The 15537-nt window shown below is 42.8% G+C and overlaps 1 protein-coding gene across 1 annotated transcript in view; it reads left to right on the forward strand.

Moving 5' to 3' along the window:
* The window catches only part of syn3 (synapsin III), a 150769-nt gene extending 137523 nt beyond the window's left edge, over nt 1-13246 (forward strand). The window contains exons 11-14 of the mRNA XM_004082870.5: nt 5110-5241; nt 6624-6642; nt 6740-6896; nt 7846-13246. Coding sequence (XP_004082918.4) covers nt 5110-5241; nt 6624-6642; nt 6740-6896; nt 7846-7969 — 432 coding nt within the window. The 3' untranslated portion in view covers nt 7970-13246. The remainder of the gene's footprint in view (nt 1-5109; nt 5242-6623; nt 6643-6739; nt 6897-7845) is intronic.
* Nucleotides 13247-15537: the final 2291 nt, after the last annotated feature.

A 15537-nucleotide genomic window follows, 5' to 3' on the forward strand; every position in this document is an offset into this window, starting at 1 on the left:
AAATATCTTTTTATTTTTTCTTTGCTGGCCTGTGATCAACCCTCATGTCCTTGAAGATCAAACGGTCATTCGCGATCGACAAAATGAGCACCCCGGATATCAAGTTAAGATTGATGGATGGATGATTGGATGGATGGATGGGTGGATAGGTGGATGGATGGAGGGATGGATGAGAGGTAAAGTGTCAGACGATGTTTTTCAGTCTTTGGATCAGTCCAACAGTTTTACCCTGAAACACCAGAGCTGTCGCCGTCACACGCTCTTAGAACCACCGTGCTGTAACTCTTCCAACATTTTTGTAATTAACGTAATTCCAACAGATTGAAGGCAGCTGTGTGCCGATATGCAACACTTTTCCACTTTAAAGTGTTGCATATCGGCACACAGCTGCTGTCATCCACTTCAGAATCCACTGGATGGAAGTTAATTACGTCAACAGTCAAAGGTAGTTCTAAGAACTTTATCCTGCAATCAACCTGGACGTGATTCACGCATCAGGGCCGTAAAGTTTCAATGTCGAGTTGATGTTCAGACGTGATCTGAGGTTCTGTGGCGTGATTTGGGCGCCAGATGTGGAGAGTCGACACAACCAATCAGGGACTCAGCTTTGGGCACGTGATGTTTTCAGTGACTCAATCAGCAGCTTAAAAAAAAAATCAATTTTCTTAACCTGCTGCGGCCGCGGGGTGATCAGAGACTGTCCCGGTTACTGCTGGGCGAAGGTGGGATACACCGTGGACAGGTTGGCGCTGGGCAACACGGACTTTCTACGTTTTTTTATGGGGCTGAGATCTGGAGACTGGCTAGGCCCCTTCAGGACCTTGAAATGCTTCTTCTGAAGCCCCTCCTTCGTTTCCCGGGCAACGTGTGTTTGGGATGGTTGTCATGTTGAAAGACCCAGCCACGTTTCATCTTCAATGCCGTTGCTGATGGAAAGAGGAGGAAGGCGTGACCCCATTCATTCTTTCCCTTTCCACAGATCAGTCGTCCTGGTCCCTATGCTTAAAAACCGTCCCAAAGCATGATGTTTCCACCCCCATGTTTGACAGTAGGTGTGGTGTTCTCTGGATGCAACTCAGCATTCTTTCTCCTTTCTCACGATGATTCTTAGCAAAAATGTCTTTTGTGGTTTCGTCTGACCATAGGACATTCTCCCAATCCTCTTCTGGATCCTCCAAATGCTCTCTAGCAGACTGTAGACGGCCTGCACACGTACTGGCTTTAGCAGGGGGACACGTCTGGCCCTGCAGGGTTTGAGTCCCTGGTGGCGTCGTGTGTTACTGATGGCAGCCTTTGTTACTTTGGTCCCAGCCCACAGCAGGTCTTTCTCTAGGTCCCCTGTGGGGTTCTGGGATGTTTGCTCACCATTCTTAAAATCTAACCCCCATGGGGGGGAGCCCCAGATGAAGGGAGATCATCAGTGGTCTTGTACATCTTCCATTTAATAATAATTGCTCCTACGGCTGATTTCTTCACACCAAGCTGCTTACCTGTTGCAGATTCAGTCTTCCAGCCTGTTTCAGGTCAACAATTTGGTTTCTGGTGTCCTTAGACAGCTCCTTGTTGTCCATAGTGGAGTTTGGAGTTTGGAGTGTGACTGTTTGAGGTTGTGGACAGGTGTCTTTCTATAGATAACCAGTTCAAACAGGAGCCATTAATACAGGTAAGGATTTGAGGACAGAGGATCCTCTACAGAAGAAGTTACAGGTCTGTGAGAGACAGAAATCTTTCTTGTTTGTTAATTACCAAATACTTATTTTCCACCATAATTTACGAATAAATTATTAAAAAATCAGACGATGTGATATTCTGGATATTTTTTTCTCATTTAGTCTTTAATAGTTGAGGTTTACCAAGATGACATTTAAAGGCCCCTCTCATATTTTGAAGTGGGAGAACTTCCACAGTTGGTGTCTGAATAAATACTTTTTTGCCTCACTGTAAACCCAAGCAATTCCCTCAACACCATCCATGTTTTTTCATGATATGGAAACGAATGAAGTCCAGCAAAACGTTGGGCCCACTTGTGGCTACACAGTGCACATACACACATATAAGAACCCACACTGGATGAAGCACATTGCTCACCCTGGAAATCAAACTCTGATTTCACACGTGGTGTTTCTGTCGGGTAGGAAGCGGCTTTTCATTTCAGCTTTGGGGATTGAACAGAAGTGTTGCACAACAATGCAAAGCGGCTTTTTTCCTGTTACAGAATCAGCTGATTAGTCTTGATTGTGTAGCTCCGGTGATCGAGGTTTGATTCATTTTGGTTTGTTGAGAAGCTTTAATCTAACAACAACAGCTCCTCCTTGTGTCAAACTGAGGCTGCCTTGAGCATGGGGGCAGGTCTTCCCTGGGGGGCCCTGACTCATGCCTGGGGCTGGGGGATCCTCAGGACTACTGGGTGGTGGTGGGTCACCAGTCTGGGGGCTTGGGGTGCCCCCCTGGGGCAGGGCCCCTCGTTGGGCCCCCGGGCGCAGCGGGGAGGCTGCTCTACGGGTCGGACTGGGGCTTGCACTCTCTACCCCCTGCGCCCCCCTGCTCTCTGGCATTGGGGGCCGCTGTGGCGGTCCCACTGGCCCTGCCTGGGGTCTGGTTGCCCGGTGGGCGGTCTTTCTCTATCTGCTGTGCGGGTGTTGGGGGGTCCCAGCTGCCGCTGCTGCTGCGGTGAGAGCCTTGGTGGGGGGGCGGCTGGGTTCTTCTATCCCTCTTTTTACATTGCATCATCCACCCCAGAAGAACATAAACACTCACTCCAGCACAGATCGATCTCACCTTTGCACAGTTTGCGTGACTGAATGAAATGTTTCATGTGTTGGTCTGAATGCATAAGTGTGCGTGTGTGAATGTTAGTGGCAGTATATCCATATAGACTTGTTTGTTTGTGAACACTTTTGGAGCCAACAGGTGTGTTTGTAACGTTTGAGTGTGTGTGTGGACAGGCCCCGCCCATTTTAGATTTTTCACACATCTTAACCTGTCAGTTGTGATTCTAAAGCTCCAGCAACTTGTTGCTTTCTGACGCTTCATGATCTTATCCTCACTACTATAATCACCCCTCTACCCCCCCTTTATCCGTCCCTCTCTCTTCTTTCCTCCTTTCCTTTTCCGTCCGGTCCAACAAAAATATTTACAAATATAATTAACATGAAGAAAGTTTAGCTGAACTTACAAAAGGGGTTTATTTAAATATACATCTGGTGTATCATACTTTAAGAAAATAAACATTTACTGAAACTGTGAAGCTTCTGTTTCAACGCAGATCTGTAGAAAATGTGTGTAAAGCTTTAGGAGACGCCTTAGAAATGACATCCACCTAATAAATATTCAGAAAAAATGATGAATGCAGCAGGGAGGGGGGCAGATGCAGTTATGTCCCATCTGTGGGAAACCTTCCTCACTGCCTGTTCCTGTCCAGCATCTTCATCACCATCTTCATCACATCCCCACATTCAGCTCCAGACAGATGAGGACATCACCGCCATAAGTCCGGGTGGTTCCCACCGCTGCCCGTAGTGGCACCTGCTCACCATTGGCCGGGCACCCGCTCGGTCCCGTGTGGCAATGACCCCCCCCCCCCCCCCCCCCCCCCCAAAAAAAAAAAAAGGATGACACACCCCTCCCCAATCTCAGAATCTATGCTGAGTAAACTGATTGGGAGGAGTGTTTAGGCGTCTTTGGTGTGGGTTTGATGTGGAATCCCATAAAAATATGAAAAAAAGCCCAGAATAAGATGTTTTTTCTTTCTTTGGTCTGGTTTGTTGCTATTTTTTTTAGTTTAATATGACTTTAAAACTCTTCATGAAGCAACACAAGCTTTTCCTCCTCACTTTAGTCTGACGGCCACTGAGGGAGGAAGACCAGGAGCATGAACCAGGATGGTACCACACATTTAAAGTTTGTTCATTTAAAAAATGCCAACAATGTACAACAACCTAAAGAAATGCCAGATCAACTGATCATAATAACCCAAGTCATTCTAAATATTCCTGAACGTCACATTTGACTGCCGCATGTTCACAAACCGCGATTGTTCATTTGTCCTCCAAGATCAATTTTCAAACGGTTGCACTTCTGTGCCAAGGACGCCATCCATACGTAACTACCGGACCTGATTGGTCAAAGTTCAACCTGGTACATCTTTCAATGCACGTTCAGTGGCCGGCGGTTTTGTAGAGTCCTAAAAATTAGCATAGTGACGCGTCAAACTGAGAATTTGAAGCCTGAAATGAGCATGTGCGTGTGTTTGCATCCACTTTCACTATGCAATATGTGAACATATTGGAGTTCACAAAGAGAATTCTAAGCAGATGGATGTCGGGAAGTAGAGCTTACTCCGCTCCAACAACTCAGAGGTGAATCTCTAATGAACTACTACACAAACTCCAAACGCTTTTAAAATAGATCAGAAGGTGATCAGAGTTTCTCGTTAACAAACGTCCGTCCGATCAAATGATGGATGTTTGGAGAGGACCTGACACCCCAGGTACCCAAGGATTCATCTTGGGGCGCCAATGCCAACCGCAGAGGTATTTACCGTGCATGTGTGCCTATCTTTGATTTGACAACATTTGGGGCGGGGCTTTAGTCACGATGGGCCCAGGAAGGGGCCTGCAGGCCTCATGTGCCTTTGAGCTCTGCTTCGGCTTGAGAACCAAAGTTCTGGGAACATTTGTGTGTTCTTCCTCAGCTCCTCTTTGAGTAATTCAATTTGTGCGCTCAAACAGGGTCCCGTTGACCCGAAGTTCATGGGATTTGTTATCGCAGCAAGCGGACATGCTTAAAGACTCTGCAGAATGTAATCAGTCAATAAAGGACGAGTTTGAAGCGGTGGTTGTTTCGTGGAGGACGAGCCTGGGAACAGGGGAACTTTCATCAGCAGTTAATTGGATTAGAGACCAAGAGAGGCTCGTAAAGCTGTTATCCTCTGACCTCAACAATGGAGAAGCACATACTTTTACAAATCAAATGGAGAAAATAAAAAGTGACTCATCAATTCTGGCTGAGCACCAAAGAGTCCATTGTGGCAGGAAGTTTTGGTGCATTTCAGGCTGTTTGTTGCTGCCCTCTAGTGGGCGGATGTTGACATGTGTGCCGCCTGTGCAGGTGATGGACAGCTCCATGCCTCTGATTGGGGAACACGTGGAGGAGGACAAACAGCTGATCACGGAGCTGGTGATCAACAAGATGGCCCAAGTGCTCCTGGGAGTTTCTACGCCGCTGCCTTCATCAGTGAAGGTTAAAACGCCAACGCCACATCTCTGCATTACAACACTGAATCGATGGTTATTCCTTTAATCCTAATCTTTACTCGATTTGAATCTTTACTCCAACCTTATTGAGTTGATGATTAATCTGAAACTTAACTTCCATAACATGAAACTTGAATTGTTGCTGATACCAACTTTCTATGGGCTATATCTGTCAGCAGCGGTCCCTAACCCCCGGGCCACAGGCCGGTACCGGTCCGTGGGTCATTTGGTACCGGGCCGCACAAAAAGAATAAATAACTTACATGACTTCAGTTTTATTTCTTTCAGAATCTGAAAGATGTCTTATTTTGAAAAATGGCGCGATTCTCTGTTCCATCCGTCTATGTTAGGTGCTCTTCTCCATCACCTGATAGGTTACAGCTAAAATAAAACCCAGGCGCTAACAAAATGAATAGAATAAACGTCTTTGGAAAGTTTCTTTGCCAAGAGGAAAACACCCAGCCAGGAGACAGAGGAGGAGCCTTCCACTTCCAAAAAAAGAAAGCTACATTTGATAGATAGTACTTCCGTTTTGAACCTTGAGTGAGGGAAGGGGAGAGGATGATGACACCTGTGTGATGAACAATGACATGCCTGTCAAAATAAAGCTCAGGGTTGGTCTTATAACTTCTCCGTCTCTGTTATCGTAGTGTAGCGACAATAATCATCCGCCTACAATTTCAAGACCGGTCCGTGAAACCTTTGTGTGACGTCACACCGGTCCGTGGCATTGAAAAGGTTGGGGACCGCTGTCTGTCAGAACAAACACTATAGCATTGAAAAAAGCATGGTGCGTCAGGTTTTACTATTAAGAAACAAATTTGAAAAAGCTACTGGGTTAAATTTGGGGAATTACCTGTTGTAGAAATTTGAAGCCTTAGTCTCGACTTCCCTTGAAACTCGCCGTGTCTGGGCGAAAAATGGACAAACTTGTACAGGACGGAACATCATGGTCGTAGACCGTTCGATGAACCGATGGTGTTCATGCCTGTTGTTTTTCTATGAGTGACAGGTCGTAGTCAACACTTTATCAACACGTGAGGGTAAGAAAGGAGAGAGTAGGTGAAATGCAGGCGGGTGGTACTGATCTGTTTTTTTTCAACCCACCCCAAAACCTGTGCAAGGGGTCTTTTAATGCTGTTCAAGTCCAGCCTGACTGTTAGAAAGGAGGAAATCAGACAGTAGGAGTGCACTTACGTATCATCTGTACACTCCGAACCCTCAACAGTTTCAGACAACCCAAAAACCAGCAACACCCACACAGGTGCATGTGACTAAGACTTAAGAACCAAAGAGTTATCTGCACTGGATGACAGTAGAAAAACAGATCTGATCATTCTTTCTTTTTCTGTATTTCTCTTTCTTTAGACAACCCAACCCAGAAGAGGTACTGTAGTCTTTCGCTAATAACACGGACATGATCCCTGCTCATGAAGGGAGAGTAAAGCTGTTATCTTTCAATGCTAAAGCTCTTTCTCCTGCAGGAGGTCACCGCTCTGGTTCTGCGTCTCCATCGCAGTCAGCTCAGGGCTCACCTCAGAGGGCTCGCTCAGCCACCACTTCTCCCAGCCAGGCCTTCCAGCCTGGACCCATCCCTGCCTCCTCTGGTCCAGGAGGTCAGAAACCGTCCCCCCAGCTAAAGTAGGTCCATACCGGTAGCTCGACATGAGAAGGTTAACATGAAAGGGTCTATGTCCTGCTTTTCTTAACCCTTTCACAGTAAACTACATCCATGGATATAATCATACATTAGCTCTGAGACACTAAACCATTTTTAAAGAAGTTTTTGTTTTTGAAGCTCATTTTCCTACTTGTAGGTAAGACGACTTGACCTCTGAGGCTCCGCCTTTGGCTCCTTGTGGGTGTCGCCCATTTCATGACGTCATCCTAGAGCCGGCCTCAGCGGCTTGTCTGTGTTTCACCCACGAAAACAAACAACATGTGAACTTTTGCAGAGACAGACGTGCATGTTGTTCATATAAAATACCGATAACTACTAGGGCCGCTAAGAAAGTGGGCGTGTGCATTAGCCTGGGGGCGGAGCTGGAAGGTCAGACTCTTCCTGGAAGGGGCGGTTTCTCACTTTCATACTTATGACTGTGAGATCAAAAAGTCGATTTTGCATCATGTAGGCCCTTCAACTCACCAAGAAACCTCAAACGCCAACAGTTTACAACTGATATAACTACAGACAGAACATATCTCCTTATTTATTCACTTCTTTGAAGTGAAACTCCTTCCAAGCGTTTTCACAACAACATTTAGAGGAAGAGCGTGCGACCGAAACATGAGCAAACCAAATGAGCAAAATGTTGGAGGTTTGTGTTTGAATAACATCATAGGAAACAAAGATTCCCTAAAAAATGTTTTTAATGACCATTTTTTAGTCTTCATATTTTCAAAATAAGAAGCTACTTTTTTTTAATTAAAGTATGGAATCATTAAACATGAAAGTTATTTTCCACATTCAGTGAAACAGATTCCTAAAGTAATGATATTTGGTCATTTGTCACATGTTTTTGTCAAAAGTCTCGTTTACAGCGCCGGTTGAATCGTTCTGACTCGCGCCGTGTCACTTTTCTTCCCCCAGCAAGTCCCAGTCGCTGACCAACACCTTCACGGAGACGTTACGAGGGAATCTGACCGACGACGAAGCCAAAGCTGAGACCATCCGCAGCCTGCGGCAGTCCTTTGCCAGCCTCTTTTCCGATTAGAAGTGTCCCGCGGCCGCCGCCTGCTGCTCCTGTGGCTCATCAGGTCATGAAAAAGGAAACAAGAGACTTCATCTCTTCTTGAGTCTCTCATCCTCAGCTCACATTTTCTTCCTTCAGCAGCGTTTGTGACGTTTTCCCCAGATCATTGGTTAATCTATCACTAGAAAGGCCTGTGCAGAAAAAAACAGTACAGAGCAGAGCCTGGTATTGTGTTGTGTTACACTTTGAGTTTTTGCATAAAAAGTAACACTAGTAAACAAATGATCATTTAGCAAATCTTAATTTATTGATGATAATTCCTCCTAATGTTACTCAATGTGACTTGCTGCCTTTTCAGTAGAGCAACACCACCACCTAGTGGAGCCTTCTGGAACATGCAGCTGCCTTTAGGCTGTACATTTTGAAAATAGTTTAAACTAAGAGACGAGATCATCCTGCATAGCTTTGGGCCTCAACATTATGATCTCTTTCCTGCAAACAGGTGTTTCTTATCAAGGAAACAAGCTGGAATGCTCCTAAACTCAGTTAATTAAGGATGTATAAGACACAAATGTTAATGGTTGGTGGGGAGTCAAATTCCCATCAAATCAAAAATTGTATTTTCTGCGCTATAGGGGGCATCAGAGTCAAAGACAATTCTGTCAGTCAATGAGACTTTATCGACTATGACCGAGTTTTAGGGCCAGTTTACGATCAAAGAATGTTATTTTATTAATTATGACTTTAAAGTCAGACATTTACGAGAGAAAAAAGTCTGAAAAAACCCCAACGTTGTCTGTTTATTGGAACCTAGCTTGAAGAGGAAAGAAGTGGAACGTTTGTGAAGCTTAATTTCTGGATAGAAACAAAGAATTCTGAACCTTTTGACGACTCACAACCAAATTCTTGTCAGTGTAGCCGTCTTTCCGGGGTTCCGAGTCCATTCCATTTGTCTCATTACGTCATGAACCTGTCATGCACAGAACACCAAAGCTGTAGGTAAACAGTTCCATACGCCCAGATGAAACGTCCCGTTTCAACGTAAAACAACAAAGATGAATGTAAATAGTCTCTTCTATTAGCATTAGAACGTTGAAAATGAAAAACAGTGCTCGTCCTCAGACAGAACCGTCACACAGACGTAGAGATCTGGTCTTTGGAGGAAGAAAGGATTGACCCAAGTCGTCTGCGGGGACACCGACGTCTTCATCAACGGTGCTCTGCTGCTGCCCGGCGTTCACTTCCTGCTTGGTTTGCTCACTTCTACTTTAATCAAACAAATTTAAGACTTTGAATCTCGTAATATTACATTTTTTAGCGTGACCATAATACTCCCTAATTATTAACTGCGATCACAGTAATTCTAGAACTTATTTATGAGATGCTACATGTTAGCCATGCTAACAGTAGCCATGTTAGCATTATCAGAATGTTTGTTACTCCCAACGTTGTTTGCAAACGCATATAACAACAGACTATTAACGCTAAAACCAACTTTACTCTGACTACGCTAACTTCTAACTTTGTCAGCAACACCTAAAAAAAACACAGTCAGAAACCGCTACATGTTAGCAACATTAGCCTATTTACAATACCTGTAACTCCCAACCTTCATGGCAACACAAATAAAACAGACTGATGCAGCTAAAACAAACTCTACAGTCTCTTACCATCTCTCAAAATTGCTTTGACATTAGTAAACACATCCAGAATCTAAATGATAAGACACACTGTCATTTTTTAAAATAATTTGAGGCTTCTAGGTGCATCTTATAGTGCAGAGAATACGACTTAGGCTGAATTTTTCTCCTTTTAAATGCAAACATAGAAAGTCTGCAGAGTCAAGTCCTTTTAAATATATATATATATATTCTGATCCTAATCGCAAAAACTCAAAGTGACACACCCATTGGTTCTGATACAATGTCAAACTTTGGGATCTTGCAGAAGAATCCTCAGATCTGCTCTGGACCTTTCTAGTGCTAAATTAGAACAAGGATTTTCCCTTTGTAGCTTACAAAAACGGTGTAAAGTCTTTGTGTGCATTTGTTTGCATCCGTGTGGACTCAACTTCTAGATTGTTTGCGGATTTCTACTGCAATATTTTTCCATACCGTGTGGTTCCACCTAACTAAAGGGAGATGTACCGAATCCTCACCAGCAAGCTTTCCAGAATCTTAGCCAGCATTTCTCTGACGTTGGCGTGCTGCCGACACATATCGCTTTAGGACAACGCTTGGCCTAATGTTACCAAAGTGCTGTTATTAGAACATAAGAAGCCCTCTGCACTAAAAACTCTCACTAAATGGATAAAACCACATCCGAGCTTCTGATTTCCATAAGGTGCAAATGCTGTAACAGCTAACAGACACTGTCTTCCATCACAGCTGAGACGCTTTACTTCAATCAAAGTTTAGTTACTGTCCAGACTGAGGTAAAACTGAGGCAACATTGTAAACTTTTTAAACTAATCCAACTAAAACTAAAAATGAATTTGATTTTCTTTCTACAAATGAAAGCAGACGAACAGAAATTGTCCAGCTAACTTTAGTTGTTTGTTAGGCTGCGTGTTCAGAATGAAGTGGCAGCACCCAATGTTGTTGTTTAAACATTTTGGAAAGTGCGAGAAGGTAAAGATAGAACACTTTGATTTAAGCTGTCCTTTTGTTTTCTGAATTACTGTCTGGAAGCTAAAAAAACCCAAAAACGACTCATTTAAAAACCCAAATACAAAAAAAGAACAAATGTGATCAAATAACTAGAAACCATCTAAATGTTTATTCCGTTTTTAAAAAGGGAACTTTTGATTAACCCAGGAAGAGCTTCTTTTTGTTCTATTTTTTTTGTTCCACTTCCACTTGTACATTCTTCAAATCAATTTTAAAATAAGACAATTTGCTGTAAATACAGAAGAAAAAAGTAGGCTCTGCTAGTAGTGTTAGCATTCCACTAACTGTGTTAGCATCCTGTTAGTGTTGTTAGCATCCTGCTAATAGTGTTAGCATTCCACTAACTGTGTTAGCATCCCCCTAACGGTGCTTGCATCCCGCTAATAGTGTTAGCAACCTGCTAATGGTGTTAAAAACCTGCTAATGGTGTTAGCATCTTGTTAACAGTGTTAGCATCCTGCTAGTAGTTTTTTTATGCATTTGTGTCCACCACAGCACTGCTTGTGCTTCAGGTCAAGGTTAGATTTTGGACGTGATTCCATAAATATTGTTGGTTTTTCAACTGACATATTAATAACAGTGTAAAGAAAAACCGGGAGACATGAGTAGCTGCAGGACGCTCACGCAGTTTGGATGCTAATTCAAGCCAAACGGTAAATTGAAATGAAAGATGTGGAGCATTTTGTGATTTTTAATAGATACTTTTGTTTGTCACCAAAGAAGAATTTTTAAATATTTCCCAGAACATCTGTGAGATTTCTCTGTTTTCTTTGCAGACTTTTCCGTCAAACTGAGACGTTTAAAACATTTTCTCGTAATAATTTGTGGGTTTTATTTATTTGTTTAGGGTTTTTTGCCAAATTTGAAGTAAAAGCTAAAGCAACACTGGGGATGAATTCAGATTCATTTCTGTTGCTTTTGCCTTCATTCTTAGATAATCCTCCATAATCCACAGCACTGCAGTGTGAGAAGCCATAACCAATCAATAAACAAAAATGCTGTGACATCATGGAGGATTTGACTCTGATCACTGTGTTGGTGACCCGCCCCGCCCTCCGCACTCTCTATGGGGGAGGGCCCACTGATGTCACCTTCCTGGACAAGGTAAAAATATACTTTATGTACTTGATACACATCATTTATTTTCTGAAAATAATTCTGCGTGATCAATCTCACTTCAGCTCCATTTTATTTGTAACTATCGTTTTAACTTGATCTATGATTGCGTAAAACACTTTTTGACTTTGAACTTACACTGACAACAGTCGAACATAATTTTGGTCGTTTTTGAGGATCTGAACGTTTACATTTTTATCTGGTCTAGGTGGATGGGTGAGGGTTTTGAGGTTGAAAACAGTAACTTTCATTTTTAAGAAGCCACTCAAATACAAAGATAGCTGAAACTCCAATTGATGTCATATTCGGAGACACCAAACGCTTACAGCAGGATTAGATTTAGTCTTTTTAATAGAACTGGATTGTTTTTTTGGTTTACTAACGGTAACATCTACTATTATCACACACCAATGTGTGACGGCCTTGAAATGAGGCCAAACCATTTTTAAAGCTTATTTGACCCCAAAAGCGTTTTGTTCTGTGGAGGAAAGACGTGGTATTATCTATTATGTTGTAGAACTAGAGTCAAACAGTTTTTGTTGAATCAGAAAGGCTCGTGTGGATTTAAATCCTAGTTTCGTGAGGACTTTTCATTGGCTCATTAAAAAAAATAAACCGGTAAAAGTCATAGTTATGTGGATATAAAAAAACTTCATCAGAGTCAAGCATGAGGATGTTTCTGCTGTCATCTAAAAAATGTCACTGTCCATAGAATATCCTATGCAGCTAACGCTGTATGTCATGATATAAAAAAAAACGTTTCTTCTTTTTGTTGGTTTGAAACCTAAAATGATGGAGGAAGCCTTTGAATCAAACACTGGCAGGTTTGGTTGGGTTCATTGGTTTGGATCTATGGCGAAGTGAGAAGATACCGGCCTTTATATATTTATGTATTTATTTATTTATTTGAATATTTAACAAATAGGACCAACCAGTTTTGGTTGCGGTTTTTTCCTCGTCTCGGTCAGGCAATATCGCCCCCGAGTGGCCGGCGCCTGGAGCGGACTTTTGGTCTCACGTTCGTGGTTTTGTTCTTGGTCGTTTGGAGAAAAGGCAATACTTTGTTGTGAACTGGGTTGCGTGGTCTGGATCCAGTCTCGGTGCGTTAAAGCCATACTTCGCCTCACAATCAAACAAATATGCAGCAACAGAGACTTTCCATAAAAAAAGCCACGCCCACTTTGTCTGTTCATGAGAGGATTGCTGTCACTGCACGGGGGCTTATTGATTTTGTTCAGTCCACTCTGTCCCTTCTTCCATGCTGAATGGTGGGCTGTGCCGTGTGGTTCTTTCCGTGTATTAACGTTGTGTATATCTGTGTAAATGTGGCATGAGAACCAACTCTTTTGTGCCTCAGGTGTGTACATTTGGTGGTCATGTGATCCTAATGTCTGGCTTCTAATTTGTGAGATGCATCTCTTGTGTTTCTGCGGTATTACCAGTACCAATATTACTCCTGTACTTTTGTCTGAAAACGATCGTTCTGTTAATAAAGCTTACAACTTTTACTACACCCGGCTTGTGCATTCCTGCCTCCGTCAGTCATCTGCAGGGCTCGCTCTTTCTCCATATTTGGTCAGCGGCGCAGAAAGCTCGGCCCGTTTGTCAGAATACGCAGCGCTAATCTTAAATCTCCTCCGTCTTGGATTAGAACCTTGCTTTATGCCTCCTGGCATGAAACTCGAGGTGTTAAAAGCTGACTTGACTGCAGAAAGGGGAACCTGCCGGCGCTTTCTTTCATCTGCCGCCCGCTTGACGTCAACTTTGGGGATTCCAAGATAATGCAGAACACATTCGGCCGTTAATTTGTGTCGCTGCGCACGCTCTCAACACGGTTCAGAGGACGACCACACAGGATCTGCTGATCGCTTCTCAAAGACGTTAGCAAACGTCCAGAAACTCATGGACATCAAATGATCACAGATCAGCCGTAAATCCAACATCGCCTGTTTTAGTTGTAGGAAAATTATCTTTAGCCGCAGAAACGACATATTTGGTCTTCAATAATGGACGGAACATTGTCCTTTCTGGCAGTCAGTGTCCGAGCCGGGACATTTTATCTTGTAGGACAGGAAGGGGGCAGAAGGCTTTGGATGGGTGGCAAATGAGAAGATGTTATTTAAATTTCATGGTCATTAATTGAAAAGTTTATTAAAAGCTATTTTATGTTTGTTGTTATTTTTGCAATGCTGAAAAAAGGTTGAATTGAAGATTTCTGAACCTTTGTCAGTATTTAGACTGAAACTGACTCAAACAGTGGGGGACAAAGCTTTTTGTTGGAGGGGCTGCTGCCCTCCCTTGTCCCCCCCATAGCTCCACCCCTGCTGACAGTTGATTTTTTTACCAGATTCCTAAGAAAAAATGTAATTTTAGCTTCTAAATGTCTCTTTGTGCAGATCTGATTCTAGATTAATCCACTTCAGTGAAAACCGTATTGACCCGTGGAGCAAAAATGTTTTTATGTACATTTGTTTCGCTGCGGTCGAAGCGAACACTTAGAATACACAAATTAGGAAGAAGTCAGTCAGACGCAGGTGTGTCTTATGTTTTTAAACGCCAAATCCTGCCAGCTGTGCAAAAAGCTCGTTAGTGCTGTTCAAATGCGTCTTCCTGTTTGGGTCCCGAAAGTAAGCGCATTCGTTTCTGACATGGGCGCCCCGTCGGGCATTATCCTTCCAAAACCACGGTCACCTTCCAAAGAAATCAACATTAAATCAATTAGTACTGCAATTTTGTTAATTTTTTTAGGTTTAAATGTTTTTCCACAAAAAGCAGAGTAATGGACATGAACTACCGGCTGTCATGGTAACGGCTACCGACCCTGTACTGATCTGGCTCTGCAGCAGTGGAGGTCTATAAGCTAGACTTCATCCTACGTCATCCAAAGCATCAGTTGCTACTGATTGATAGATATTGTCATGTCCATCATAGAGACATTTGAAGGACACAGAGCCTTTCTACGGTCGGGATCAGCTATTGTTTCGGTTACAAACTGGCGTTTAGGCCAGAGAAGTAAGATAGAACATTCAGGCAACTTGTTTTTTAGGTGTCAATTATCAATGTTGAAAGGACAACCTGCAGCCAATCAGAATCGAGTATTCGCCCGGACCAAAAAAGCTCTTTCACTCAGAACTGGATGTTTGTTCTTAGATTAACTCAAAATATTTTTGAAGGATTTTTGCTGCAACAGAATGTTTTGATATTTATCCCAATTTATTAGACCGTAAAAACAAGAATGAATCGGATTGATTTCTTATTATCTCCTTCACTACATTACTGGATAGATTCAATCACTTTTATTTTATTTTATTCCCTTGATGGCAGGAAGCTGGAATGTTTGATGCCTTCAGCCACAAAATGAACATTTCAGCCTGTGTGAATAAGTCCACAGGGGGAAATTCCCATTATCCATGTTGGACCAAAAAAAAAGAAAATAATAAAAAGAATGCTCCTCCTAGAAACACTGTGACCCCCACCAAGCTGAGAGAAAGCAGAGATCAGCATGTGTGCCGACGGATGTTTGGGTTTTCCATCCATTTGCATCACTTATTTGTCTTTGTTCGTGTTGATTCGTTCAGAAAACTCGTGTGTTTTGAAATGTGATGATGCTCCTCTGATTTGTGGCAAATCCAGCTTCAGAAGCTTTTCTCTGATCTGCAGACAAACCAAATCTCTGTTTCAGTTCTAGAGGCCAAATGACTGTAGATTCTCCGTCACTCTGGTTGATTTCAGTGGTAAAAAGTGGCCATTTGAACTTGATTTACCTTTTGTCACTTAATGCTTTTTTTTAATCTACAAAGAAAA

Source organism: Oryzias latipes, chromosome 23, assembly GCF_053564925.1.
Source record: "Oryzias latipes strain Hd-rR chromosome 23, Olatipes_Hd-rR_3.1".
In the NCBI taxonomy this organism is placed as follows: domain Eukaryota; kingdom Metazoa; phylum Chordata; class Actinopteri; order Beloniformes; family Adrianichthyidae; genus Oryzias; species Oryzias latipes.